The 26,550-nt window shown below is 35.1% G+C and overlaps 3 protein-coding genes, 1 long non-coding RNA gene and 1 other non-coding gene across 9 annotated transcripts; 3 read left to right on the top strand and 2 right to left on the bottom strand.

Annotated features, from left to right (window-relative positions):
- Nucleotides 1-2,245: 2,245 nt before the first annotated feature.
- Nucleotides 2,246-3,885, top strand: LOC122048015. 5 transcript variants are annotated; one of them, XR_006130710.1, is made up of 5 exons: nt 2,246-2,617; nt 2,734-2,783; nt 3,062-3,185; nt 3,260-3,364; nt 3,460-3,885. It is a non-coding gene; the product is annotated as an uncharacterized LOC122048015 (long non-coding RNA). The 5 variants fall into 5 exon arrangements; XR_006130709.1 differs by having other exon boundaries at nt 3,059-3,185; XR_006130711.1 differs by having other exon boundaries at nt 2,707-2,783; nt 3,074-3,185.
- Nucleotides 3,886-9,127: 5,242 nt separating this feature from the next.
- Nucleotides 9,128-12,329, top strand: LOC122048014 (probable serine/threonine-protein kinase WNK9). The gene is made up of 7 exons (XM_042609608.1): nt 9,128-9,444; nt 9,562-9,599; nt 9,691-9,918; nt 10,041-10,261; nt 10,358-10,515; nt 10,587-11,019; nt 11,105-12,329. The coding sequence occupies exons 1-7, from the start codon at nt 9,373-9,375 to the stop codon at nt 12,100-12,102; spliced, it is 2,148 nt and encodes a 715-aa protein (XP_042465542.1). The 5' UTR covers nt 9,128-9,372; the 3' UTR covers nt 12,103-12,329.
- A 1,723-nt stretch (nt 12,330-14,052) lies between these two features.
- On the top strand, nt 14,053-16,458 carry LOC122048013. Its single transcript, XM_042609606.1, has 7 exons — nt 14,053-14,507; nt 14,747-14,833; nt 14,902-15,162; nt 15,231-15,395; nt 15,479-15,532; nt 15,655-15,801; nt 15,914-16,458. Exons 1-7 carry the CDS (start codon nt 14,352-14,354, stop codon nt 16,292-16,294), a joined length of 1,251 nt encoding a protein of 416 aa, XP_042465540.1. The 5' UTR covers nt 14,053-14,351; the 3' UTR covers nt 16,295-16,458.
- Nucleotides 16,459-17,066: 608 nt separating this feature from the next.
- Nucleotides 17,067-21,111, bottom strand: LOC122048012 (5'-adenylylsulfate reductase-like 5). Its single transcript, XM_042609605.1, has 4 exons — nt 20,838-21,111; nt 18,267-18,448; nt 18,032-18,156; nt 17,067-17,758 (listed from the first exon to the last, which is right to left on the bottom strand). Exons 1-4 carry the CDS (start codon nt 21,006-21,008, stop codon nt 17,328-17,330), a joined length of 909 nt encoding a protein of 302 aa, XP_042465539.1. The 5' UTR covers nt 21,009-21,111; the 3' UTR covers nt 17,067-17,327.
- Nucleotides 21,112-21,274: 163 nt separating this feature from the next.
- Nucleotides 21,275-21,346, bottom strand: TRNAH-GUG. The gene has a single exon. It is a non-coding gene; the product is annotated as a tRNA-His (tRNA).
- Between the last annotated feature and the right edge of the window lie 5,204 nt (nt 21,347-26,550).

Genomic DNA, 26,550 nt, shown 5'->3' with positions numbered 1-26,550 from the left:
ATTTATAAAATAAATATTAATATTATGAAAATTTTCTAATTTAAAAAATAAGAGTATTTTTGTAACTTTATCTATTTAACCTTCATTTTTCTTCTTTTCCTCCAAAACAAAGTAACACATGTTACATTAATGAACCTTCCATCCCTCCTAAACAAAGAAAAGTTAAATACTTTAGTTTCCCTCACTTCCCCTTCCTTCCCCTTCTGTTAACCTTCTCTCACTCTATCCAAAGAGAGGGTTAGCTCCCTTGTTAAATAATAGGCTGATTATTTCTCCTTCCAAACTACTTTTTTTTTTTTTTTTTTCTCCACTGATGTCGAATCTTTTCATATTTGACATGTTAAATACATGCTACAAGAAGAAAACAAACCCTGATGTTCTTAGTCTATTTGTCTGTATTGTGAGCTTGGGGGAAAAATTCATTTCTGCTGAAGATGTCACCATTAAAGCACATTTCTTGTGTGGACATCTTCAATGATTGCTCAAGGAATACATGATATATGTGTTGGCTAATTCCCTTATGAAATCTTTCAAACAGCTTGATAAATCCTTTTCATCATCCTATCATCTCTTGCTTAAGGACATAACAATTGCTGCATTTTGTAATCATCCTTGATCTTGAATGACCAATGAGTTGACTTTGATGGCAACTTAATCGTCAATCGCTAAATGACAATGAGGATGATGACATTATTCTATAAGTCTGGACGAAAGTAAACAAAAAAAAAAAAGAGGATTATAACGACTGCTACAAGTTAGAAAATACAGAAGAAGATGGGCATTACATCTTAAATGTATATATGCATGTATCTTTTATAAAGGGAGAAAACAAACTCTTTCCTTATGTCCCCTTCTTCACAATATCATTACTTAACTTTTTAAATAATCTGAGGTTTATTCATGTCTATCTTTTTTTCTGAAACAATTTTGAATCTTAAAATCTTCGTGAGCATTATCTTCTTTCTGAAATAATTCTGAATTTCGAAATCCATGTGAGTATTATCTTCTTCGTGAAATAATTCTGAAATAGTCAAGGAGTCAGGATACGAATGACATAGGGTACCCAAGGAGTCGAAGGTCGACTCGGTTTTTCCTTTGTTGGAATCACCATTTCAGCAGGGTTATTAACCTTTTTTATCCATATGACACCTTCTAATTACCCTTCAGATCAATCATTTTCATCTATCATAAGCACTTAGGCTCTGTTTACTTGGGAGAGTGGAAAGTAAAATTAAGGAAAAGTTTCCACGGTGGAAAAGTTTCCACCGTTTACTTCATTAAAATTTTCCGAAAGAAAAGTAACGCAATCCATCAGCGGATAATTTTAGAGCCAAAATCGATCACTTCAAAATCGGACGGAAAGCAACGGATGGAAAAAAAAATGACGCATGTACCCCTTTTGCATTCACAAAATTACACCATATACCAAAAAAAATGACGCATGTAGCATTTTTAACTCACAAAATTACACTATGTACCAAAAAAATGACGCATGCACCCTTTTTATTTACAAAATTACATCATAAGTATTCACCTTCCTCTATCAAGGTAAACAAGTGTGTAAAGAAAAAGATTTCTTCACCCTTTATTTTCTCTTCCTCCAAAGATAACTTTCTATCGTTGATTCTTTTCCTTTCCTCATCCCACTACAAAAAAACAGGGCTTCAGAAACAGATTTTTAAAACGGAATTAAAATCTGTCTCTGATTTAGGCCAATTTGAGACAGATTTACTACACAATTACTAATCCATTTCAATTTAATAAAATATAATATTTTAAAAATAAATTGAGACAAAAATTGAAATGAATTTGAGACGGAACTATAAATAAATTTTTATAAACAAAAATAAATACGGATTACAAGCAAGATTTGAAACGGTATAATTTCTATCAAAAAAACTTGTTTAAAATTTAATGAAAAATTGAGACAAATGAAAACCTGTTTTAAATTTATATAAATTAAAGATATTTTTTTATGGATATAAAATCTATTTTAGATTCATGTAAATTTGACTTGAATTTGCTACGGAATTAATAGTCTGTTTATAAAATATAATATTAAAAAAAAATAAGATAAAAATTAAAATGAATTTATGATAAAATTTATAAATAAAAATAAATATAGATTATAAATAGAATTTGAAATCGTATAGTTTTTATCAAAAATTTATTTAAAATTTAATTAAAATTAAGATGAAAAAAAATTAATTTTTATAAAAAACGTAGCTCTTGCCTTCGACAGAAACAGCGCTGGCCCTTGCCCTAAGCCCTTGACCTCGAGCCCTTCGATTCAACTCCGACAAATCGTCACAGACGTCGCCGACCCTCTTCTTTCTCTGCTTCCCTCCTCCAGCACTGCAGAGATCAACAAAAATGTAGCCCTTCCTTCTCCAAGAAGCAGCCCCGACCCCCTTCTTTCTCTACTTCCCTCCTCCAGCACTCAGGCAATCAATTCGACTCCGACAGATCTTCTCGGTCTATCCTTCATCTCCTTCGCTTTCGGCACTCAAGCGATAGACTTCGAGAGATCATCCTCGTCTAGCCTTCGTCTCCTTCACGACCGGCGATGAGGTGCCTCTTTAACTCCATCTCCAAAAGCCCTAATCTGTTTAATGAGGTAATAGTTGTTTTGTTCCATGAATCTTCTTCTCTTTACTTCAATTGTTCCATGAATCTCCTTTTAACGCCTGTTGTCTCTACCTCAAGCTCCTCATCGATCCTCTTTGTTGTCAGAAGGGGCACCTCTTCTGCAAGTGCCTCCTCGTGCAAAAGGACATCAAGAGGTGCATTCATCATCACTGAATTTCCATATTCATTCTCACAAGATTTGTAGATTCGTGTGTACATGTTCTAATGTAGAGACAAATGTATTATCTGGAGGTTTTAACTATCACATTTAGCTTGATAACCTGATTAGCTTGGCCATTCATCTTCATGAATCTTTATAATCATTCTGTTATAACAGTAATGTCCTATGCATCTTATTTTTTTTTTTTTATCATTTGTTGTACATATACTTTTACATTGAAAAAGTATTCTTCTAACTTCGCTCTTAAAGAAGTTATCTGTTTAGGACGGAAGGCTTGTACTAGAGTATGAAGAAGGAGTTCAGAAATTTCCAGCACAAACAAGGAACTATGCCAAAATATGTGAAGTAATCTTATATTCTTACAAGCATTGTCAAAGTAAGTATATGAAATTAAGTAACATGAATTTTTCTTAATTACTTTGATTTTTTATGTTTATGTTGTAAAATTAGGTTGCTAGTGTTGCCACTAGTAGCGGAATTGGAGATTATGTTGGTGCCGGTGCAAAAAAAAGTGGCAATGTTAGTAATGTTAACCAGCAACAAACTGCAACTCAGGTAACCATCTTAAAGTTTTATCTATTTCACATGTATATCTTATTTGTTTGTTTTTATATTTATTAGACTAATATAAGTTCTTGTAATATGAACAGAAACAATAAAGAGAGACAAAATGTTGATGATCATGCTACTCCTTATTCATTCAATCTTCAATCATGATGTCATGTAGTGGATGGCAAATTTGCTAGATGGCGACAGATTAGCTACAATAATATGATCTGGGTGACTTGTGTAAGGGGAGGGTGTATGAATTTCAATGCAATCGACACTTTAGAGCTTGGAAGATCGAAGAATTAAAGTTTTAACATATTTGCTCTGATGAGAAGAACAAAGAATTATCACAAGAACTTGAAGATATGCATGTTCTACTAGCAAGAGGATGGAGGAAGAAATTATTAAAAGGAAAAGGAAATTGAAATAGTAATGTTTGATTGCATATATCTCAAGACGATGTGAATATTTATTTATCTCAATGGCAATTGTATTGTACTTTGAATTTAAAAATTAGTTGTTTTTAATATTTTTGAATTTATGATTGTTTATTGCAAAATAATATGTTGATATGAAATATAGATAAAATTAGTGATAAATTTGGAAATAAATTTATATGTGGATTTATAAACAAGATTATAAATGGATTGATAAACACCTAATGATATATTTAAAACAAAATTAGAAACAAAATTTGTATTTGAAATTAATTTTATTTAATCAAATTAAAAACAGCTTCGTAAACAATTTTTTAATCTGTTTATGAAATTAGAGACGGAATATTTTCGTCTCAAAATTAGCTACGGGGCTTTCAGTAACGGATTTTTGAGACGGAATATTTTGTTTCAAACTTTCTTTAGAAACAGAAAAATGACTTTCAAAGACAGAATTTTTCGTTTCTGAAGCCCTGTTTTCTTGTAGTGTCCACACTCGAGAGTAAACATAGCATTAACGATTGATTAACTTTTCTTCATCTTCTTCAATGTGATTGGTCTGATGCTGTCTTTGAAGAATCTGGAATTTCAACTCGCTTATTCGAGGATCCTACAATCAGCTATAGTGGTATGAAATTTTCTTATCTGTATGTCCTTTAATTTGTTCTCCAATTTTCAGAAAGAGTATCATCATATCTGATGAAATCAGTGAAACTAGTAATTAACCATAGTTTGGATGGAAATTGTAATTGAAAAACTTACAATATAATCTTCATCAACATGATTCCTAGTGAATCGACAACAAATCCTCATATCTATGCAAAGTATATAGAGTTGATGAATATATCATTTGTTTATTCTCTTACTAAATGGTTCAAGATATAAAATTTATTATATTTATTTGATGAAAACTACTTTCTGTTCTTAACTGAACTCAACTCACAAACTTGAGAAGATTGACAAGCAAGTCATTCATATTTCAGAAGCTATATCTAGACAATTGACTCAGCATCCGTCACTAGTTTTATTGTGCTCATGGACCACAAATTGCATAAAGGAAATTGCAACACATGTTCCTTGAGTGATAGATATGTTCATTATGCAGTATTCCTCTCTCTTTATCTAACTAAACAAGTCCAACTTTTCTCCTCATTATCCTTCCTTCAGCCCAAGTAAACAAGATTTTAGTTCTACAGTAGAGTTTTTTAATTTTTATTTTTTATTTTTTACTGAAGAGATCTTTTATTTGATCTCTATTATACCTGAACGCATATTTTTCATATATATAACTTTTATTCACAATTTTATTATCAAAATTTTGTTGGGTTGATTTTTTTTGTCTACTATTTCTGCTGAAACTTTATCTCTTTGATTTTTTTTTTAAATTTTTATAGTAGTTTTATTTTGTCTTCTCAATATTTATAATTTATATTTATCTGTGTGGACTGAGGAGGGAAAGGAATTGAAACAAAAACAAATAAGGAAAAGGAGGAGAAAAGTTAAAGAAAGGAAAATATAAGAATCCTAATATTCTATGGAAAAGAAGAAGAAAAAAAACAAAAAGACAAAATAGGAAGAAAAAAAAAAGAGAATAAATATGTGATACATGGAAACGGAGGAGAAGAGATCTGATTTAGACATATAAAAAAAATATCCAAGGAAAAAAGTTAATTTTATCCATCTTATTTTTTTTTTATAACAGATAAACAAGTGAGAGGATGAGTAATTCATTTTATTTGCCGAAATAGACATTGAAAAGTTTTTAAGGTAAAAATCATGGGGCGCTCTAGTTTTTTTAAATTATCACTTAATTTTAATTTTTTTTATAGAAGGATACCTCACTCCCTTATAAAATGACACGGATGTCTTTGATGCGTTGCATGTACATTCCTATCTTATTTTCTACTTAAATTTAGTCACGTTTAAAAACTATGACTGCTACAATCGAGCAGCAAACCGTGTTGTAATAATTACAAAAGCGTAATAACCACAATTGAATAATAAAATTATGTTGTATCAATTAAGATTTTGTAGCTGTTACAATTAAGGATGATGAATTTAACATATCATAATTATTAAATTAATTATTGATGGATTGAAAAAACTAAGGAAAGTTTTTAGTACGGAAAGTTTTCCACATACAAAGTTTTCCGCTATTTAGTTCATAAAGAAGTATGAATTACTTATCCTTTCACCTGTTTACTTATTATCAAATAATGAACGGATTGATTTATAAATTCTTTTACGGAATTATCACTTTATTTTAATTTTTTTATAAAAGGATACCTCACTCCCCTTATAAAATGTCACGGTCTTTCGATGCGCTGCATGTATATTCACGCTTATTTTTCTACTTAAATTCGATCACGTTTAAAATTTGTAACTGTTACAATCAAGTAACAAACTGTGTTGTAATAACTACAAAAACATAATAACTGTAACTTTCGGTTCCTCCAATGAATGGTTGTAGAATCAAAGGATTTCCGGTGATAGATTTTCAGGATCAATATTGGAAGGATTTTGCATTTTTATTTGCAAATTGATTCAATTCATTATTGGAAAGTAGTTGTGCCGGTGAATTTTCAAGGCGAAAGTTAGTTGTAAGGTAAAATTTTCGGTACCTAGAAGGAAATAGAGTATTAATGTTTTTCTTCTTTTAGTAGTGTTATAAAGACGTTGATGCGATAGATATATACTAATTATGAAGTTAATTTCTTAATTATCTCATCAAGTTAAGTTAGAGAAGAGAATATCATAAGTAATATATCATAACTATTTAATTACTTAACGAATCACTCGCGGTAACATACACATAATAAAAATTCATCAACTAATACGGATTTAGACTTAAGATTTCTGAGCAAGTAACTTGTTTACAGAATTGTCACTCTTTTCTCAATTAAAAAATCAATTTTTGATTCCTCTTGTGCATTGATTGCAGTTGTAATATTTGCTTGTTCGTAACTACTATAACTATTATTATAGTTGTGGTAGCTACGTTCCCGTTAATGCTATAATGCGACGAAATTTAGGAAGGAAAAAAGGGGCATTGTACGTGTCAGATGGATGTAGAGGTGTAAATGAACCAAGCCACTCATGAGCTATTCGAAGCTCGATTCGATAAAAGCTCGTTTAATGAGACTAATTAAGATAAACAAACTAAACTCAAGCTTCATAATATTCGGTTTGTTAGCTTGTGAACATGTTCGTTAAGCTCATGAATCAATTTTTAAATAAAAAATAATAATTTGATATTAAATTTATAGATTTTACACTCTATTAAATTTATTTATTAGAATAAAATTATAAATTTTAATAAAAATATTATAATTTTCTCTAAATATATAATTTAGCTTTTAATGAATATTTAAATCTATAATTTATATTTATTATGCTCGTTTAAGTTCGATAAAAGTTCGAATAAGTTCGTGAGTCATGAATATATTCATTAAATAAAGTTCCAGCTCAGCTCGATTATAAACAAGTCAAACTTAAATATTCAAGAGTTTGGCTCAACTTGACTCGGATCGATTACACCCCTAGATAGATGCATGTACAAGAGGTATCTCTAACATTTTATATGATGAAATGTCTTTTTGATAAAAAAATTAAAATGAAACGTTGCTTTGACTATTCGAAAAATGAGAAAAAAAATTTCCGTTCCAAGTAAATGGAGGTTAAAGACACTAATGCAGTCGCAATACTGGTCGTAGCACAAGCCAATGATCCTTGGTTCCCGAACATGGCATGCTATCCATCGAATCCGAATCCAAACTCAAATCGGATCTAAAGATATGGTCCCGCGTTCCCTATTCCAAATTTACATTTCACCATTCAAAAAATATTTTTCCCCACTGATTTATTAATTAATCTGTTGTACAATAATATAATATGTAATTTGAGTTTTATTTTAATTTTTGTATAATTAATAATTAATTTAAATGTTAATTCTTAGTAGACCTTCTAATAAACATATATAATTCAAAATGAAAAATCTATGCTAGTCAACGAATGATCACATTTCTTGTAACAGTCAAACAGAATTATATATGATCTGAATTAATTGACCAAATTTCTTTTTAAAAAATAAATTGTCAGTTATCTTAGGACTCATCCGATAAATTATGAGAAATATTTATTTAGTGCACTAATCCTTTGTACGAGAAGATAATGTATCAAATATTTTACATCACTTGAAAATTAATTTTAAAATTTATTGACGTAATTACGTCAAACTCCACTCGGGCCGTACTTGTTGAAATGGAACCACGCGTGAAAATAATTTAAAAAAAAAATAGATCAAATTTTTTACCAAAATTCAGAACATGTGTGCTCTGACTTATATTTTCTTACGTTCTAGAAGTGTGGAAAATGAATCTTTGACTTTGACATGTCACTAAACTTTCTACCGTGGCAAATCCACCAATTATTAAATATTTAGTAATAAAAAAATATTAATTTTGGAATTTAGTGCGTTAATGGCGCGGCGTGGAATAGCAAATGGTGTTAGACAGCAGCCACTAACATACGCGGATATACATCAAGGATTATTAGCGATTTATTTTTATTTCTATGTATTTTTTTTCTTTATTATTATGCTCTTATATCATATCAAAAATTTCAATATATAAAAAAATATCATGATATTATATTAAAATTATTGAAATTATATCGAAATTTTTTAGTATGATATAATATCATATCAAAAATTTTAATATATTAATTCAATATTTTTTTTTTGATACTTGATGTATGATATATTAAAATTTTTAATATTACCATCCTAATCTTAGTTTTGGAAAACAAAAAAAATTCTACTATGAATTTAGAAAATTAATTTATCTCACGCTATTATCTCATTAATGAGATGGTATTCATGTTAAAATACTGGATTTTCAAATAGAAAATTTTGAAATTTTTAAGAAAGCGGGGAAGTGAAAATCGTACTAAAATAAAGTAGATAAAAAAAAGATATTCTTTATTTTTATTATGACATTCCATTTTTTTTTTTTTAAAACATCAAATATTTTATTATATTTTTTATTATAAAAATATCTTTATTCAGTATTATTTTAGCAGTCATAATTATAATTATTATTATAATAATATTTAAATAAAAATATTCGATATGCCGTCCCTTACCACGATAAAACAAATGGGTGTTGTTTTAACGTTCGCCCAAATAAAATCTCCTCATTTTCTATATATATTTTTTAAAATAATTGTTTTGTGGATAGAGAGAAAAGAAGAAGGTGGCAATAAAAAATCAAATATGAAATAAAATAAATTATATATTTATAGAAGAAAATAAAAGGACCCAAAGTCTGTCCTTTCTTGTCCTGTGGGATCAATGCCAACTCTTTTCTCTCTCCCAGCCTCAGCCTTGTGGTTTGATTCATTGCAAAATCTTGTTCTTGTTTGGTGAAGCTCCCTATGCCCATTCCACCACTCCCTTATCTTCCACCTTGATTCCTTGCTGCCATGCCATCTCTCCAACTATTCCCAGTCCCTCCCCCTCCTCCCTGTCGGTGATCCTGTTCATGTTCATGTTCGCGTTCTTCCGTAGCCTGTAGAACAAGCATGGGCAGGGGAGCTCAAGACCCAACTCACCTTGAGTTCGTTGAGGTCGATCCCACAGGCAGATATGGCAGGGTAATACTAGTTGCTTTTCTCAAATCCTGCACTTTTCCTTCTTCTTTTTTGGTTATTTCTCCTAAAGTTTCAGTTTTGGGGGCTAAAGTTGTCATCTTTTTGCTTGTTTTTGTGCAGTACAATGAGATCCTCGGCAAGGGCGCTTCCAAGACAGTGTATGAGCATTCCTTAACCTAAATCTGGCTTTCTTCTACTTTTGCTGACCTTTTGCCCTCTTTTTTGGGGTTTTGTTGTTGGTGTTGCTAGTTATAGGGCTTTTGATGAGTATGAAGGGATTGAGGTTGCTTGGAACCAAGTGAAACTGCATGATTTCCTGCAGAGCCCTGAGAACCTGGAGAGGCTCTACTGTGAGATTCACCTCCTCAAGACCTTGAAGCACAAGAACATTATGAAATTCTACACCTCTTGGGTCGACGCCACTGAGAGGAACATCAATTTTGTCACTGAGTTGTTCACCTCAGGCACTCTAAGGCAGTAAGTGGATTTTGATGCTTGTTTGTTCTCTCTAAGTTTAGTAAGTTCTTAGATCTGAAAATTTTTGCCTTTTTCGCTAAATTATTGTTGTTATTTTGGTCGGTTTTTCGATATGTGGATAGGTATAGGCAGAAACATAGAAGGGTTCACATCAGGGCAGTAAAGCATTGGTGTAGGCAGATTCTTAGTGGTCTTCTCTATCTCCACAGCCATGACCCCCCAATCATCCATAGGGACCTCAAGTGTGACAATATCTTCATTAATGGCAATCAAGGCGAAGTCAAGATTGGTGATCTCGGCCTTGCCGCCATTCTCCGGAAATCACATGCTATCCATTGCGTTGGTACGATCATTGTAGATGATCTCCAGTTCCTAGACTTTTGATAACTTGTGTTGTAATGTGTAACCAGTTTGGAATGGTTTTTGGAATCATCCACAGGCACACCAGAGTTCATGGCGCCGGAGGTGTATGAGGAGGAATACAATGAACTAGTGGACATCTACTCGTTCGGGATGTGCGTGTTGGAAATGGTCACCTTTGAGTACCCTTACAGTGAATGCACCCACCCTGTTCAGATATACAAGAAAGTTATCTCTGTAAGAAACAACTACCTTAGAAAATTGTTATGGCGAGTAAGTAGTTAAGGTGATCTTTGTTTTACTGTCAGGGAACAAAGCCGGAATCGTTGTACCGAGTTAAAGATCCCGAGATCAGGGTATTTGTTGAAAAATGCCTTGCAACCGCATCCGAGAGGCTTTCTGCTAGGGAGCTTCTCGATGATCCCTTTTTACAAATTGATCTTGGTTCGAATTATGAGGAAAAAGACATTGGCCTTGTGGATCAAACACTTACGGAACCTTACCTTGAACTTTTCCAAAGTAATGGGTCTTTGGCTACTAATTATTTGTCAAACAATGTACAGCACCAAATTGAATTGGAGAATCATTGGGATTATGATGTTGTCAATATGGTAGAACGCGGTATGAGCCTCTTCGACTGCCACAAAGATGATCAATATTCAAATGTGGATATTACTATCAAGGGAAAGAGAAAAGAAGATGGGAACATCTTTTTGAGACTACGGATTTCAGATCTAGATGGTAACAACAATTTACATCTTGGAATTTTGTTGCCTTGTTTCATCGTTACCTGAGAAATGGAAGCTAAATTTTGATCTTTATGCAGGTTGTGTACGAAACATATATTTTCTCTTTGATATCGAAGCTGATACTGCACTGAGCGTTGCCACGGAGATGGTAGCGGAGTTAGATATAATAGATTATGAAGTAACTAGAATATCTGACATGATCGATGGAGAGGTAGCTTCTCTGGTGCCAGAATGGAAGCCAGGCCCCGGCATAGAAGAAAATCCAAGATTTTGCCGCAATTGTGCTTCCAATGTTTCTTCTTATGGTTCAATGGTAGAGTGTGCCTCGGTGAAAAATCCATCCAACAGAAGCATGAAAGCTATCAACTGTTGCCATTTTGAGTGTGCTGAAATGCATGGCCGGTTCGAGGAAATAACATACCAAGTTGAGGAAACCGAGCTTTGTGTCACCGAGGAAGCGCCTATGCTATCCACAAGCCAATCTGATGGACTTGAGGATTGCTGTCTTTCGTCAAGGTTCGATCACTCTGATGAAGAATCTGAACAATTAGGCTTGTCGGGGAAGGATGAAAAGGTCATACACATGGATGATTGCTCGAGAAGCAAATCCAAAAAATCTTTGCAACAAGATCTTGATTCACCAGAGTTTGATTACCAGAAAGTGGCACCCAATGAACTTGACATCAGTCCAGACCTGAAATGGCTCGACGCGAATTACTGGATGGAATGGCAGAGAACATCCAAAGGAGGACTGCGATCACCCCCTGACTCTACTAACAAGGAGATTAACCAACAAAATAGCTTTACAGGTTCTTCAGAAGAAAGAGAGCTGATGAAGTCTTTTCATTTGGGCAAGCGAAACTCGTTCCACATACCTTATAGTGACACGAATGAACCCGGCAACCTTAAGACGACTCCTACTCATTCAAGAAATTGCAGTTTGCAATCCCTCAGCAATCAAAATTGCATGGTGAATTCTCCAGCCAGCCCTGAGCAGATGTTCACGGCAAAGAACTTCTACACCGAACCCACAAGTGCCCACACTAGAACAAAGTCTCTATGCATTGATGCTTAACATCTGCAAACTGCACATCGAGTCTTTTTGCTGCTTGCATCAAAATTTTCGGCCGTTCACCTGCCTTATTGTACAGAGACCATGAGACTAATGGAAATGTATTGTTGTATATGTATTCTTTAATGAGCCTTCAGCAACCTGATTGTAATCTTTAGTCAAGTATAGTACTTGCTACTTATGAGAAGCATTGGACATCAATCTTCATGTCCATTTCCATTTCGAGTTCAGGATGAATTCACTATATGTTTCTAGCAAGGTAACAAGGAGAACATGTGTGCCTTGTAGTCTTATTTTGATCTAGAGTAAGCAGAGAAGGGTTTTAGACTGTTAGCTCTACTGCAAGTTGAGTTTTTCTCTCATTTCAAATTAAATTGATAGTGAGTTTGCCTTCTAAACCAATGATAAGAATCATCTACAAATCACTCTTTCGATCAATATAATCCTCTCATTCGATGGTTGTCTTTAATTAATATCAAATGACAACTTGTCGATCCATATCAAATGAAGACTCTACACCTCATTTACCCAACTTAAACTCTAAAATTATCCAAAGTTAAATTTCTCATAACTTATTTCATGATTCTAATTTCTAAAGTTTTAAATCCACACAGCGCATTTTATACTGCGTTTGAACAATTAATGATACTAAGAACAAATATACTGTTGAGAATTTCTCAATTAAAATTTAAATTATTTTTTATTTCATTTAAAGTTACTAGTGATCTCTTTATCTCAAATTAAGTTATTCAAATTTAAATAAATTAAAATAAAGGTGGCATGATTAGTCCATCTCAATTCTTATCTAATCATTATCACATCAAACACAAAGTTCTACTAATTATTATCATCATCCACTATAGAGTGCTACTTAAATGGATCATTAATTTCATATGGCCAATTAGTTGGTCAAACATAAATTTTAGGGTTTGTCAATAATTGGCGAGGAGGTCACATCACAATCACCTTTTTCATTCCAACTTTTTTCCTTTATATTTTCTAAATTTTTAATTAGATTAAAAAAAGCATACACGTGGTATGGAGATAAGGATTGTAAAAGATAGTCAAAAAGTACATGTGACTTTTAATTTTATTATTAAATTAAATTTAAGTGGAAATGGATCGTATATACATTATATGGTATTTGCTTATTACTCTAAAGGGGTGTTTGGTTGATGAAGTTAAGAATGAGGGAATGGAATAATAATAAAAGATAATATTTGAATTGTGGGTTGGGGAATGACATTTTGGGAATGATTACTATATTTATGGGAATCAATCAAACTCATATAACATGATGGGTTTCATTTCTATTCCTATTCTCATTTCATCCTACTATCAAACTCATACTCATAGTCATTTCCATCATTTAATCAAACGTCCCCTAAATATTTTTTAAAATGCTTATTTGACCTCTACGCAAATAAAATGTGTTCCTTTTTATGACAGGGAGGTTGTCCGAATTTGAAATTCGTAATGTGAGGGTCCGATCTGAATATTTACCGTTCGAACTGATGCAGCGAATGGGCCTCAAAATGCGTGCGCAGCCATGCAGAATCCGACGTCCCCATGCGTCCCCTTCGTCGGCCGTCAAACAAAGACCGCCTCGGAGTTGCTGCACTCGAATTCCTTATCCCTCAGATCCATCGCTCCACCACCATCGAGTATCAATCCGCCATGGCCGAGGATCATGCTCGCAGACGGTACTGGTGGCGAGCAGCCCCTGCACACTCTGCAGATCGTAAACAACACCGGCGCCCATCCCTCTCTGCCCTGCGTCAGAAAACGCCACCCCCACCTATAAAGCTGTCGACCCGTACGTGCGCAGCACGTGGTTGGGGTCGCCTAGATGGCGTCTACGCCTGCGAGCGTCGACGATCGTGAGTCGACCGACGGCTCAGAGCGTCCCGTACGTAGCGGCATGCACTCGTATGTATACAGGAAGGAACTTTAGTAACGCTGCCGCAAAAGCTGAGGGGGGAGGAGAAAAAGACAGAGTTCTGCTATTGATTGAGAATTGATTAGGAATCAAGAAGAATCAATCACGCACTAGTGGGCTCTGTTTTTAGTCACTTGGCTTCGCTTTCCACTCGAAGAGTCGGGAAAGTTTGGGGAGATTCAGTTTTGGACACAAATGGCGTAGACGACGACAGTTGAAGACTTGCTTCGGGGAAGGAAACAACTGAAAGGAGCTAATTTTAAGGAAGAAAAGGTACTTTTTTGATATTGAGAGCTGAGGGTGCGGCGGAGGGATGGAGTCTAGCGATTGGGCGAGGCTCGGGGTTGCGTGGCTAGTGGTAGCGGTGGTGTGCTACTTATCGTGCGCCGAGGCGGCGGCGGCGACGCGGCGGGTGGAGGTGCAGAGACACCTAAAGAGGCTCAACAAGCAAGCTGTCAAGAGCATCAAGGTCGCTCCTTTGAGCTGCATGCTCAATGCGTCGCCTAATTTTGTTCGCTTTATTTCTTTTTTTTTTTCCTTGTATCAAAGATTTTATCTCCATTTCTTCAAGAACATCAAAGTTGCTCCCTTTACCTCCTCTGTCCTTCCAGAACACAATTTCGTCTAAAATTTTAAAATTCAAGTTCCGTTTTCACCTAATTCTGTATCTTTTCTCTTCTTTCAACGATTTCATCTCCATTTTTGCAGAGCCCTGATGGAGACATCATCGACTGCGTACACATATCTCACCAGCCAGCCTTCGACCACCCTTTCCTCAAGAACCACACGATCCAGGTCCATTAATTCTTCCCCTTCTTCGTCTTCATTTCTACTCTACCTAAAACTTTTGCCGATTTCACCAGATGAGACCATCACATTACCCAGAAGGACAAGTGCTCCTTGACGAGAACAAGCTGATCACTTCAAACCAGAAACCCCCTCCCCGATCCCAGCTCTGGCACAACATTGGCAGGTGTCCCCAAAACACTATCCCTGTTCGCAGAACAAAGAAGGAAGACCTGCTCAGAGCAAGCTCCATGAAGAAATATGGCAGAAAGCTGCAAAGGACCGCCCCTAATCCACTGTCCCTTCAACCTGACCTCCTCGATGAGAGTGGTCACCAGGTACACACACACATAGAGAAGCCATTTTCTGTAAAGTGGTAAGTAAGAATTTTAAGTCTTGTCGTCAGCATGCGATTGCTTATGTGGAGGGGGATTCATATTATGGAGCAAGGGCGACCATTAATGTCTGGGAGCCAAGGCTTGAGCAGGGGAATGAGTTCAGTCTGTCTCAGGTCTGGGTCATTGGGGGCTCCTTTGGAGAGGATCTCAACAGCATTGAAGCTGGCTGGCAGGTGATTAACTATCCTTCTGATGAACTTTGATCAAGCACTTCATTCTTGATGTGATTCTTCTGGTGTCGATCACAATTCATCAGGTGAGTCCAGACCTTTATGGTGATAACAACACAAGACTCTTCACTTACTGGACTGTAAGTCATCACTCACAAAGTAGAAGAAGCCTGCCATTGTTTGAGCTTCTTCATCCACCTCAATTTGCTCTGTGTTTCATTGTTTTGTTTTTTGTTTAACAGTTTGTGTTTGAAACTTACAGACTGATTCTTACCAAGCAACAGGTTGCTACAACTTATTGTGTTCTGGATTCATTCAAGTAAACAGTGAGATTGCAATGGGTGCCACAATCTACCCTGTTTCTAAATATGAAGGTTTCCAATATGATATCAGTATCCTTGTTTGGAAGGTATTAGTAGTTAAATAATGTCATTTTCATGCAATTATGTAACTGAACTGGTTTAGGTTAAACTAGTTTCAGTTCTGATGGCATCGACTAAACATGGTGATTGTTTGAGTAGGATCCAAAGGAAGGTCACTGGTGGCTACAATTTGGGAACGACCATGTGCTTGGCTACTGGCCTTCCTTCCTCTTCTCCTACCTCTCGGAGTGTGCCTCCATGATTGAATGGGGAGGGGAGGTTGTGAACTTAGAGCCAGGCGGCGAGCACACTTCCACCGCCATGGGCAGTGGCCACTTTCCCAGAGAAGGCTTCGGCAAATCCAGTTACTTCAGGAACATCCAAGTAGTTGATGGATCAAACAACTTGAGAGATCCAACAGGCATTGCTGCCTTCACTGAGCAAGCCGACTGCTATAATGTGCAGATTGGCCATGGTGGTGGCCAATGGGGGAACTACTTCTACTTTGGAGGTCCTGGAAGAAACTCCAATTGCCCATAAATATTTCAGTTTGATCTGTGTTTGGAGAGAAGTTTTTGTTACTTTAATTCTTTGTTTTGGTTTGTATTTCTGTCCTCAGATTGTTTTTGTTTTGGATGTGTTTGGTTAAATGACTGAAATGAAGAACTTGGCTAATTTCTATAAATCTTAAAATCATTTCTAAATTATTATTCCTAAACCTATAATCCAAACATTATCTTTTACTATCATTCCATTCTCTTATTCCCAAACTCACTAACCAAACACCCTCTAAATGAGATTGTGTATGTTTCAGTGTCTTCAATTTTTTTTTTTTTTTCCCTAAAACTGAATAGAATGAATGAATTGGACAGATTAGAGAGAAGCTAAATTGAATAATTTTGTAAAGAAGAATTCTGACTCGAAATTCTTCGTTATAAGGTTGATGTGAAAGTGACTGACAACTTTAAGCGGCAGCAACTTTTTCTCATGTGATATCCTAAGCGCAAAATTATTTCTTCCATCATTATTTTGAGGGCCTTCACCTTTCACCTCACTTTATATCTCCTTTTCATGTTCATGATATAGATTTCTGAACATGATACTTCTCATCATTATTATTATTATTATTATTATTATTATTATTATTATTATTATTTTTGCCATGGATGACTGCTTGAAATGAAGAAGGTTGACAATCATGTATATGATGTCAATTTAGCTCAGAGCCTAAATATATGTTCAGTTCATGTTCTTGCATAGGATTGTACTGTAGTTTGCCTTTTTAATGAAGCTTGAAATTTAGAGATATTCAGACACAAAGATACAATTGAGATGAAATAAATAATCTAGACATACAAAGATACAGTTGAGAGGGAATTACAGAGTGCATTTTGTTTTAAAAGAAAATGCAACGACAGTAAATAATATACAAAAAGATTTCATATCCAAAAATTTACATGAGATTTTGCTTCTCATATGCCTTCCCATATGCCTAAGCCTAGCATTGATCTATGAAAGTGAACATGCATTCCACCAAACACAACTAGTCTCAACCATGAATACTGGAAAGATATCATTGTGTGTTGGAAAGAGAGAGTTTTGATGAAGAGGATGACTCACCGAGTGAGACGGAGGTAAGGGAAGATGCCCAAACCCGTGCGTTATTTGCTCCTTTCTGAAGGTTCCTTGTCCGGTTCCAAATCTTAAGATTGCTCCACACCCTTTTGATGTCGACTAAGTGCAACACCTGCTCCAACAGCTGGCTTGATTCGCGAAGGCATCTCAAGTTCAGGCACCAGGCATGTGAGGCCCAAAAAGCTTTAACGCGAGAGTATAGCAAAGGAACGAAGCATATGATCATTCTCAGGAAGATGAAAAGAAGGGAAAATGCCAAATATGGTTCCTTGGTTATCAACTCCCTTGCAGATTCAAAATGGAGTACAGGGGTCCTGATCTTTGCTGAACTGACCTGATCTATTTCTAGAAGTATGATTGGATCCAAACCTGTATAAAAATAGATAAACAATTTCAAGGTATAAATTAATAATGTTACAAGAAATGAAGAAAATGATAAGATATAGCCTCAGTAGATGAAATTGAAATCAAAGCGTGTGATCCTTCATTCTTAAAGCCAATTCTATTATATAATCAAAGGTAAATCAGTTATATGCTTGCAAGAGTCAACCTAAAAAGGGGAAAACAAACAAATATGGTAGAAAATTGGATAACACAAATGAGAGTTTAGCTAAGAGAAGGAAAGCAGGTAGAGCAGTGTACCAATGCTTTTCTTGTAGAAGTACACCAGAGAGTTCAGACTCTTTGACCCATGATACCGAATCCTTGTTGTTCCATTGATCAGCAATATAGAGGGAAAGCTGTGGATACCATTTCTTGAGAGGACACTGAATAACAGCACAGAAGTTATCATCCAAAAGGTAGTTGCAAAAAACAGTGTGCTGGCAACTTATCAGGATTTGGAGCAGAGCAACTGAAATGATTTGCTTCAACATACCTTGGCATGATGGATGATTCTTCAACTACTAAGTGCTTTATTTGAGGGAACATTGAGTTAAGGGCATCAAAGGCAGGTCTAATGCTGCGTGAGAATGGACACCATGATGCATAGAAGAGAACAGAATAATAAGCACTGTTCTCACCAGAACCCAGCTCTTTCTCAAGCATCTCTCCGCTCACCTTCAAAATTATTTGAGATAAATCATACAAAAACTCATTCACAGTTGCTCCCACAAACAAAAAGGGAAAAAAAAAATCCAAAGAGGCTTTGATTACAAGCATAAATATCAGACAAAACTCAATTTGTGATGAAGCAGAAATCGGCAGGCAAGGAGGAATCACAATCATAAACAATTATTCATAATGAATAGAGAATCACTAGTTCTATTAATCCTCAAACTCCCATCTTCCTGTGCAAGTATCATACATCAAATTTCCAGCTCTAGGTGCTGAGACTAAAAGGTTGTTTTATATTACTATGTAAATTTTTCTTTCCATCAGCTTATTTTATATCATAAACAAGAATTAATCGCCCTTGGTCTAACTACATGTATCCTCTGATAGATGCTAAAGAGGATTTCAGTCATTGTTCCTGGAGTGGATCTCCTCTTTAAGAGATTAAATCCTTGAAGAAGTTTCAAAGTTGGTAATATCAATCTAGAATTGTAGAAAAACTTTGATAAGAGTTTAAATTAACTTAATTCTTTCCCAATTTACAACTGAGTTTATTTCCAAGTTGTTTGCATCTTTTAAGAAATAAGGCTATTTCTTTCCCTAATTATTTCTAATTTATTATCAATTTAGTCAGGATTAAAATCTATATAAGGATCCTAATTTCCCTTATGTAATTCAGTTTTGCATAATAATATTCTTCTGAGTTTTCATTATGTGTAAGCTTGTCAATTTGAGATAGTTATCCCTTGTGACACATTAATTTGCCTCAATTTTGTGTTAGTTCGAGTTCAATTTTCATGATGCGTCAATTTGGCATGAGTGTCCCCATGCGCATCAATATTTCTTATTCACTGCCAATGAGCATTGAGGAGAAAACTCACTAGCCAAACTACCAATAAATATCTTGTCAAAGGCAAATATCTTCTGTAAGACCTAAATCAGTTATCCCATCACTAACTTAAATAAGTTACTGATCTATCTAAGTGTATATCATCTCAACCTTGATGACACCTTTTGCACACATATTTAATGATGACCAAAACACACCGAATATGAATCTTACAATAATACAATTATCACTTACTTTCCCTTTAACCTGAATTAAAAAGGCACGTAGCCATGTAAGATCAAATAATGCTAGTGATAAATTATCAACTTATTACTCAATTCAAGTCTATAAAATATAACCTCTCCAATCTATGAGAAGAACACAATATTATTTAACAAATGGGAACACAGAGAAACCTCAATAAAATGTTGTAGATGCTTCTCAATTCCAAAAAGGGAAAAAACAATAGATTAAGACAAAAAAACATGTAGTTAACTATTTTTTGTGAAAACCACAGAACCTTCTTATCTTCAGCCAGCATTGTGGGATTCTTTTATTCTAAGGGAGATTGTTAAATGAGCAAGCAATAAGAGATCATGCCAATACAAGAACAAACCGGGACAACTAAACAATATCTTAAATTAGTAGCCAATTGTCTAGCATTATAAAATGGACACTGAAGTTGGTCCCTACATAGAACCTAGGTTAGGTTCATAGTATGTGGCAGCGTAATCCTAAGTGCTCCAAAAAATGTTCCTTCACTTCTTCTTTAAGGAGTCCAATGATTTAGCTAAGGGTGGAAAAAAAAATCATGGTGCGCACAACAAGGCAATAAAGGTCAGCCCGGTGCACGAAGTTCCCGCCAATACAGGGTCCAAGGAAGGGTCTATCGTATGCAACCTACCCTGCTTTGCAAGAGACTATTTCTGAAACTCAAACCGGTGACGTCTAGGCCACACGGCAGCAACTTTACCGTTGTGCCAAGACTCTCTTTCACAAACAAGGCAATACGGTTAGATTATTTATGAGTTCACAATTAAGTTAAAATTTTGGCAGACTTATCCCATCTTAGTATAGGTCCACCTCAACGTTTATACAAAGAATTACATAGAAGAGGTTAGCAACTACTTCACATATTCTATCAGTCTTGCACTTTCTGCGCCTTGAGTTGGACTTCAATGAACACATTTTTTTCACTCAAGCAAGCCAAAAGTAGGCTAATTGAAATCGACGCCTAAAACTAAATAAAAGCATTGAAATTTGCCCTACATATAGTTCCATTCCCCGTCTGTAATCAAATATTCAACACATAATCAAAGCAATAAAGGAAAAAAAATCTGTCGTTCGTTCAATCAAAGCAAAAACAACGAGTCCCAAATAACCTATTTCAAATAGCCAAACACACACGGGACACCAAAAATACCAATTTTAAGAACTGCAATAGGGATTCTTCTAAGACATAGCAATGGAAGAAAAATCAAACCCTAAATCATCTCGTCACCAAAAAACGACATCAAAGCACCCGCCTTTGTACAATAATACTCAAGGGGGATACAAGGAGCGTACCTCGACGGACGGAGACAGATCGATACGAGAAGGGCATCGAGATCCAAGGTGGTCGAGGAAGGGGAGGTCCGAGACAGGACACACAGGCTGCGATCGTTGGCTAGCGAAGGAGGCAACGGGGGAGAGGAGGAGGAGGAAGGCGAGGAGGTGATGGCGAGAGGATCTGGCCATGGGGAAAGGGTGGGAGAGCGCAATCGGTAAGCGCGAGGTGGTTGGGAGAAAGGAAAGAGGGGAAATCTTCCGATCCTTCCTCTATCAAATCGCTCTTCTTCGCATTTGCACGTGGATTAGGTTGGTCTTCCAGAAGGTTGCCCGGTTGGTTGCATATCGGATCCAAGTAGAATCCGAACCCAAATCCTGAAACATCCGATCCGCGTTACGGTGCCAAAAAAAAAAAACTTTTCAGGCTAAAATATGATTCGAGGAAAAAATATAAGTGTGGCTGCTGGGATTCGAGCCCAGGTCTCCACGGCCACAACGTGGAATTCTAACCACTAAACTACAGCCACATTTGTTTTCGAATGTAATTAATATTTAATTTTTATAATTTTAATAGTTTAAATAGTTTATTATGTTTATAGCTATTGTAATATATTTTATATTATATATATGCTTCATATTTCCAGTGGGAATGGGCGGTAAGATTATTTAATTAAATTAGATAAAATCCAAGCACTTAGGTGGTATAAAAAAGTTAACTAAATTAAAATATTTTAATCTGACCTTTTACTAACTTTGATAAATTTTAAAATTAAATTATATTAATAACCTTCATTTTTCTTTTAACGCTAAAAATAAATTTAAAATTTATTAATAATTTTTTCTGATTATTTTTATATAAAAATATGCACGGTTCTCTTTAATTTCCCCTCTTAGATCAGCCACATCAGTTATTCTCTCTAAAAATTTTATCTTAAATTTTGGATAGTCTAGTTAAAAAATCTTTGCATCAATTATCTATTCTTAAATTTATATTTGATAAATAGTAATTCTTTAAATTTAGGAAATGAAACCTCTGTTCTAAAAATAATATTTTTTTTTTCAATCTCTCTCTTTCCTCTCATTCTTTTCAATCTCTCTCCTTCCACTCATTCCATAAATATAATAATAAAAAAAATAGAAGAAAGAAGAGAAAATAATAAAAAATTGAAGATAATAAAAATTTTAGAGTAGTTGATGTAGTATGTAGTGAAAAATGATTCTCTAAATTTACACTTATTAGATGGGGGAGAAGAAAGATTTACCCTTATGAATGAAGAATTAGTTAAAGCACTCCTACAAAGAAAACATAATTATATCCACCTAGGATTTATTGTGTTTGACCTAAAAGGACTTACCAGAAAAAACATAGGAGCTAAAGTCTTTTTAGTACTATATGACTCAAGGTTCTCTGATAATGATAAAGCAGTTATTGGACTTATAGAAGTATATATGAATAGTAATCTAGGAATCACGTATTTTTGTCCCAATTTTAATATGACTATTCCAAACTTTATTGATCATATTAAAATTTCTGTTTAAGCCAGTGGATATGGAGATTTTCAGAAACATAATATCCAAATAGACATAATTTTTCTAGGAAAGACAATGATTAGCATCAACAACAGTTTCAAAATACAAATTAATAACATAATAGAAACTCTTACAATAAGAGGAATCTATTTCATCAAACCTAAAGACTTTTCGTCTGACCTACTTGCTGGATTAGATTGGAATCTTAACCTAGATTTAAGCATTACACCATAAACACTACAACCAAGAGAATCCATAATCTATAAAGACATACATGGCAAATCAATAGTACGATTTCATAATTACAATCCCTTAACTTCTCAAGAAGACAACCCGGAAGACAACCAACCTGTTTTAAATCTAATTAATATAGAAATTAGTACACACTCACAGAAAGATAAAGATAATTTTTTATTTTATGATGATTTAAATGAATACGTCTATCTTCCATTTGAAATAGCTAATTATTTTACACAAGAAGATCATATAGAATTAGAAACTTTTGACATACTGCATCATATGCTAGAGGAAGATTGGATGTTATATTTTAATGAAGATCATAATATTATAGATAAAAAAAAGATTATGTTTCCAACGTTGCTTTAATGAATCCTGCAGAATCTAGTGCTACAAATACATCACAACCTTTACAAGTAAGATACCCAAAAAGTTCCATGAGAACTATGGATTATGGAAAAGGACATTCTCCAAAAACACAAATTCACCCTTATACCAACAATAATCCCTTGTTAAGAACTGTAGAGAGAAGAAGACCACCAGAAATTATATATTTTGATAAGAATTCAGTCTTACTTAATATAAGTGAATGCGATGACTCTCAAATATATGACACTTACTCAGAACAGTGGATAGTCTCTGTTAAAAGAGACTACTAGGAAAAACTTGAACTTGACATAGAATCTGGTGACACTATGATAAGAGTAGGAGAAAACTATCTAAGTGATGTAGCCAGAGCAGCATAAGAATCCTATAAACCTACTCATCCTGAAGAAATAGCTAGGATTGTTTCATAGGGAGATAATATACTTAATTTATGTTATATTATCCACAGACTTTTTATAGCAAGAGATACCAATACAGGTTTAAATATTAAACAAAAAGAAGCTATAAGAGACCTAGAACAATTAAAATTTTTAACTAGAATTAGATTAAATCTTTTTACAATGACTTCCTTGCCTTAACTATCGTATCAAGAAATTACTGTAATCCTGAATTAGAAGAAAGACTATTTAGTAAACTTCCAGGGGAATTAGGAAAAAAATACAAAAGACCCAGACAGACATGAAAGTAGCACCCCAATATGACATGTACTTATATCCATATTCAAAAACAACTTAAAAACCAACAATATGGGTTTTGTAGTCAAATCTATACCCCCAATAGTATGGATAAATGATACCTAAACAAAAACAAAACATTATCGAAAGACTAAAACAACTACACAACCAGCTAAAACTAAAAATGTCAAGCCAAGAAAAACATATTATGTTCAAAAAAGCAGAGAAAAGAAACCATATTTAAATAAAGGAAAACATGTCAAAAAATACAAACTAAAGAAAACTTATGCTAATATTATTACTTGTTTTGCTTGTAATGAACCAGGACATTTGTCTTCTGCCTGCCCAAATAAGCAAAACCTATGTACAAGAGAAGTTAAATTAGTCACCTATAGAAATTTAGATATAGTAGAAATCTAATCAGATGTCTCAAACACATCTTCAATTTACTCTATTATCTCTGTAGATGACATGGAAGAAGTTCCCCCTTCTTCAGACTATAGCCTAGTAAATTCCTTCTTACAACCTCCGTATTACACAGATTTAGACTACAGATCATTAAACCTAGAACCAGAATTATGAGACGACATTCCTAAATTTAATGCTCACACAACTAAATACAACTTTAAGCGAATCCAATTGTACACATTATTGGAATTTAAAAACAGGAACAGATAATATACCTTACTATTTGTGCAGTTATTATCCAACAGTTGATAAAAGAGGTAATGTATCAATTGCAAAAAACAGGCCTCTAATATTTGTCTCCATAACTATTTTAATGTTCTAATCCCTATAACACAACCCACTAAAAGTAGTACTAGAAATATCCTTTTAGAAACAAGAGTATCAACAGTAGAAACTAGAATAAATTAACTAGAAACTCATATGAATATAATAACAAACCAAATAGAAGAACTGGTCTCACAAAATTCTCCACCACCTGACAAAGGTAAAAGTCAACTGACAAATTCACCAAACATTGATATGATTTTTATAAAAACCCCTAGAATTTGCAATACCAATAGATGCTAGGGTAAAATGCCTAGTAAATATACATGACCATGAATTTACATTACAAGCATTCTTAGATAGTGGAGCTACTAATTATACTATAGATGAGGCTACACTTCTGTCCATTTTACCCAAAACTTTTATCAAAATTTCATCTCTACCTTTAATTAGTACACAATTTGATAGACAACAACTTGTTAGTACACAATTAGTTACAAATATACATATAAAATTTTATAATAATTGTGGTACCTATAGCACTCCCCAATGTTGGGATCTTAGATGGCTAGAGGGGGGGTGAATAGCCTCTTTGAAAAATACTAAACACAAATTTCTTCAAGAACTTTGTTAGCACAGCGGAATTAGAAAACTAAAACAAAGAGAGAGCACAGCACACTAACTCAGAGATTTACGAGGTTCGGGGATAACTTGCCCCTACTCCTCGGCGTGTCCGTAAGGAGGACGACTCCTTGATCTTTCGGTAGATCACACCCCGGACAAGATCCGGCTAAAGATGTCTCCTTCTCGGTGGAGCAACTTCTCAACAGAGTCTCAGTTGATTATAGAATTAAGCACAAGACTTACAGTGGCTGAGAAGAATAATCAGATGAGCTTACAACCACGCGGAGAAGAAACAGAGCAGAGAGCGCACAACAACCTTCTTAGCAAGGAGCTCACAGCTTCACCAACTTGCTTTCTCAAAGGATTGATCGATTGGAAAACAGAGAATCCAGTTCATGCTTTTTGAACCTCTCTTCTTCCTTCTTATGTCTCTCTGCTCTACTGGCTCGAATCACCGCCGCCTGCAGAATCGCTGCTGCCAACAAGGCGTAGCCAATCACCTCTCCTCCTCATCTGGTTCTCTGAACCCATGCCAATGGAAATCACTGGCGTCTCTGGATACGAACCAATAAGTAGATGTCAAACTGAGCGCAGCCCAATCGCAATCAGATTCGTAAGTGAACGTTGATGCCTCAAATGCATCTGTTGCAGCAAATCACAGTGTAAAGAGCGCTTGTCTTCTTATCTTAATGAAGCTTAATTTGAATTCAACCATGAGAGTGTGACCTGCAACCTGCAAGCTAAAAAGACTCACAGCAGATGGTTAAAAACAGATGGGTGAAAACAAATACGGCAATCAGAAAAAGTACATGCAAAACAAACAATACCATGGGTCGGTCTGCAGACCGATCCACGCTTCTGGATCATCGCTGTGCGGACCGATCAGGAACTAATCTAATCGGTCTCCAGACCGATCAGATGTGCGCTGCTCGATCGGTCTGCGGACCGATCGAACTTACTGATCGGTCCCAGACCGATCGATGTCGCTCTTCCCAAGGGCTTACAGCTTCTTGATCGGTCTCCAGACGATCAGATAACCATCAGGATCGATCGATTGATCGGTCCAGACCGACCGCATCGCTCAATAGCCATCGATCGATTCTCGATCGGTCGGCACCGATCAGTGTCCAAGGTTTCACCGGATCGGTCCGCCGATCGATCCGGACTCGATCTGTCGCGAGCCCTCGACCTAGTCCGAGAAACGAGCTCCCTAGCCCTCTCCGACTTCATCTGGTCCTAGAGAACGAGCTACCGAGCCCTCTCTGACTTCGCATGCCAAGCTTCCTTCTTGGACTTTTCAACACCAGATGTCCGATCACCCTTGATCCATCTGGATTTTCCCTTGCCTGGCTTCACTCACCAGGACTTCCAATCTGCCTGGCTTCACTCACCAGGACTTTCCAACTGCCTAACATCCCAGTTAGGACTTTCTCAATCAGGTCAACCAAGTCAACCTAGATTAGTAATCAATCTGAGTTAAATATCTGATACAAACTTAAATCAGTGTCAACAGCAAAATAACATCCAGGTCAGACTGTATCAACAAT

This window comes from Zingiber officinale, chromosome 2B (genome assembly GCF_018446385.1).
Source record: "Zingiber officinale cultivar Zhangliang chromosome 2B, Zo_v1.1, whole genome shotgun sequence".
NCBI lineage: Eukaryota > Viridiplantae > Streptophyta > Magnoliopsida > Zingiberales > Zingiberaceae > Zingiber > Zingiber officinale.
This window is presented reverse-complemented; position numbering and strand designations above follow the sequence as displayed.

Bases quoted from the DNA above. Each gene is read 5' to 3' on its own strand.
- LOC122048014 (XM_042609608.1), top strand. From the start codon at position 9,373: ATGGGCAGGGGAGCTCAAGACCCAACTCACCTTGAGTTCGTTGAGGTC. The intron at 10,262-10,357 runs GTACGATCATTG...AATCATCCACAG, and splicing joins ACATGCTATCCATTGCGTTG to GCACACCAGAGTTCATGGCG. The intron at 10,516-10,586 runs GTAAGAAACAAC...TTTTACTGTCAG, and splicing joins TATACAAGAAAGTTATCTCT to GGAACAAAGCCGGAATCGTT.
- LOC122048013 (XM_042609606.1), top strand. From the start codon at position 14,352: ATGGAGTCTAGCGATTGGGCGAGGCTCGGGGTTGCGTGGCTAGTGGTA. The intron at 14,508-14,746 runs GTCGCTCCTTTG...CCATTTTTGCAG, and splicing joins AAGCTGTCAAGAGCATCAAG to AGCCCTGATGGAGACATCAT. The intron at 15,396-15,478 runs GTGATTAACTAT...ACAATTCATCAG, and splicing joins GCATTGAAGCTGGCTGGCAG to GTGAGTCCAGACCTTTATGG.
- LOC122048012 (XM_042609605.1), bottom strand. From the start codon at position 21,008: ATGGCCAGATCCTCTCGCCATCACCTCCTCGCCTTCCTCCTCCTCCTC. The intron at 18,449-20,837 runs GTACGCTCCTTG...ATAATTTTGAAG, and splicing joins ATCTGTCTCCGTCCGTCGAG to GTGAGCGGAGAGATGCTTGA. The intron at 18,157-18,266 runs GTATGTTGAAGC...GCTGTTATTCAG, and splicing joins GAATCATCCATCATGCCAAG to TGTCCTCTCAAGAAATGGTA.